This window comes from Eimeria mitis, genomic scaffold, assembly GCF_000499745.2.
Source record: "Eimeria mitis Houghton genomic scaffold, Emh_scaff192, whole genome shotgun sequence".
In the NCBI taxonomy this organism is placed as follows: domain Eukaryota; phylum Apicomplexa; class Conoidasida; order Eucoccidiorida; family Eimeriidae; genus Eimeria; species Eimeria mitis.
In genome coordinates, this window is record NW_013570241.1 from 28,469 (window position 1) to 29,051 (window position 583).

Consider the following 583-nt stretch of genomic DNA (forward strand, 5'->3'; position numbering starts at 1 on the left):
TGTGTCTATACAGAGAAGAAACGACGGCATGCTGCTGCCTTTTGTATCATCGTAGTGCAGCAGCTGCAGCATCTCTTCTCCTCTCACTTGTACTACACATCTCTCTCCCTCTCCCGCTGCTGCTGCTGCTGCTGCTGCTGCTGCTGCTGCTGGTGCTGCTGCTGCTGCTGCTGCTGCTGCTGCTGCTGGGTTAGAGAAAGGGGATGCATGCCGCAGCAGAAACTGAAAGAAGTCTCCTCGTGTTGGGAGCGATGATAGATTGAGTGAAGACACAACAGCAGCAGCAACTGCTGCTGCTGCTGCTTCGGGTGTTGTATCCTTTCCTGCTGCTGCTGCTGCTCCTGCTGCTGCTGCTGCTGTTGCTGCTGCTGCTGCTGCAGGCTGCTGCAGCAGCAAAAATGTAGGGTAATCTACGATGCCGAGAGCAGCAGCACAAAGAGAAGCTGCAGCAGCAGTTGCTTCGCAGTCGAACACACGGAAGGAGACGCGCGGCAGCAGCAGCAAACCCTGCTGCTGCTGCTGCTGCTGCTGTTGCTGCTGCTGCTGCTGCTGCTGCTGTTCAAGGAGATCGGCGTAGTCTGCT

The 583-nt window shown here is 56.6% G+C and overlaps 1 protein-coding gene across 1 annotated transcript in view; it reads right to left on the minus strand.

Moving 5' to 3' along the window:
• Positions 1-92: 92 nt before the first annotated feature.
• EMH_0002730 (uncharacterized protein) overlaps positions 93-583 on the minus strand; it is a gene marked incomplete at both ends in the record, with an annotated part of 909 nt that continues 418 nt past the window's right edge. Inside the window, 2 exons of the mRNA XM_013496112.1 lie at positions 93-410; positions 507-581. Coding sequence (XP_013351566.1) covers positions 93-410; positions 507-581 — 393 coding nt within the window. The remainder of the gene's footprint in view (positions 411-506; positions 582-583) is intronic.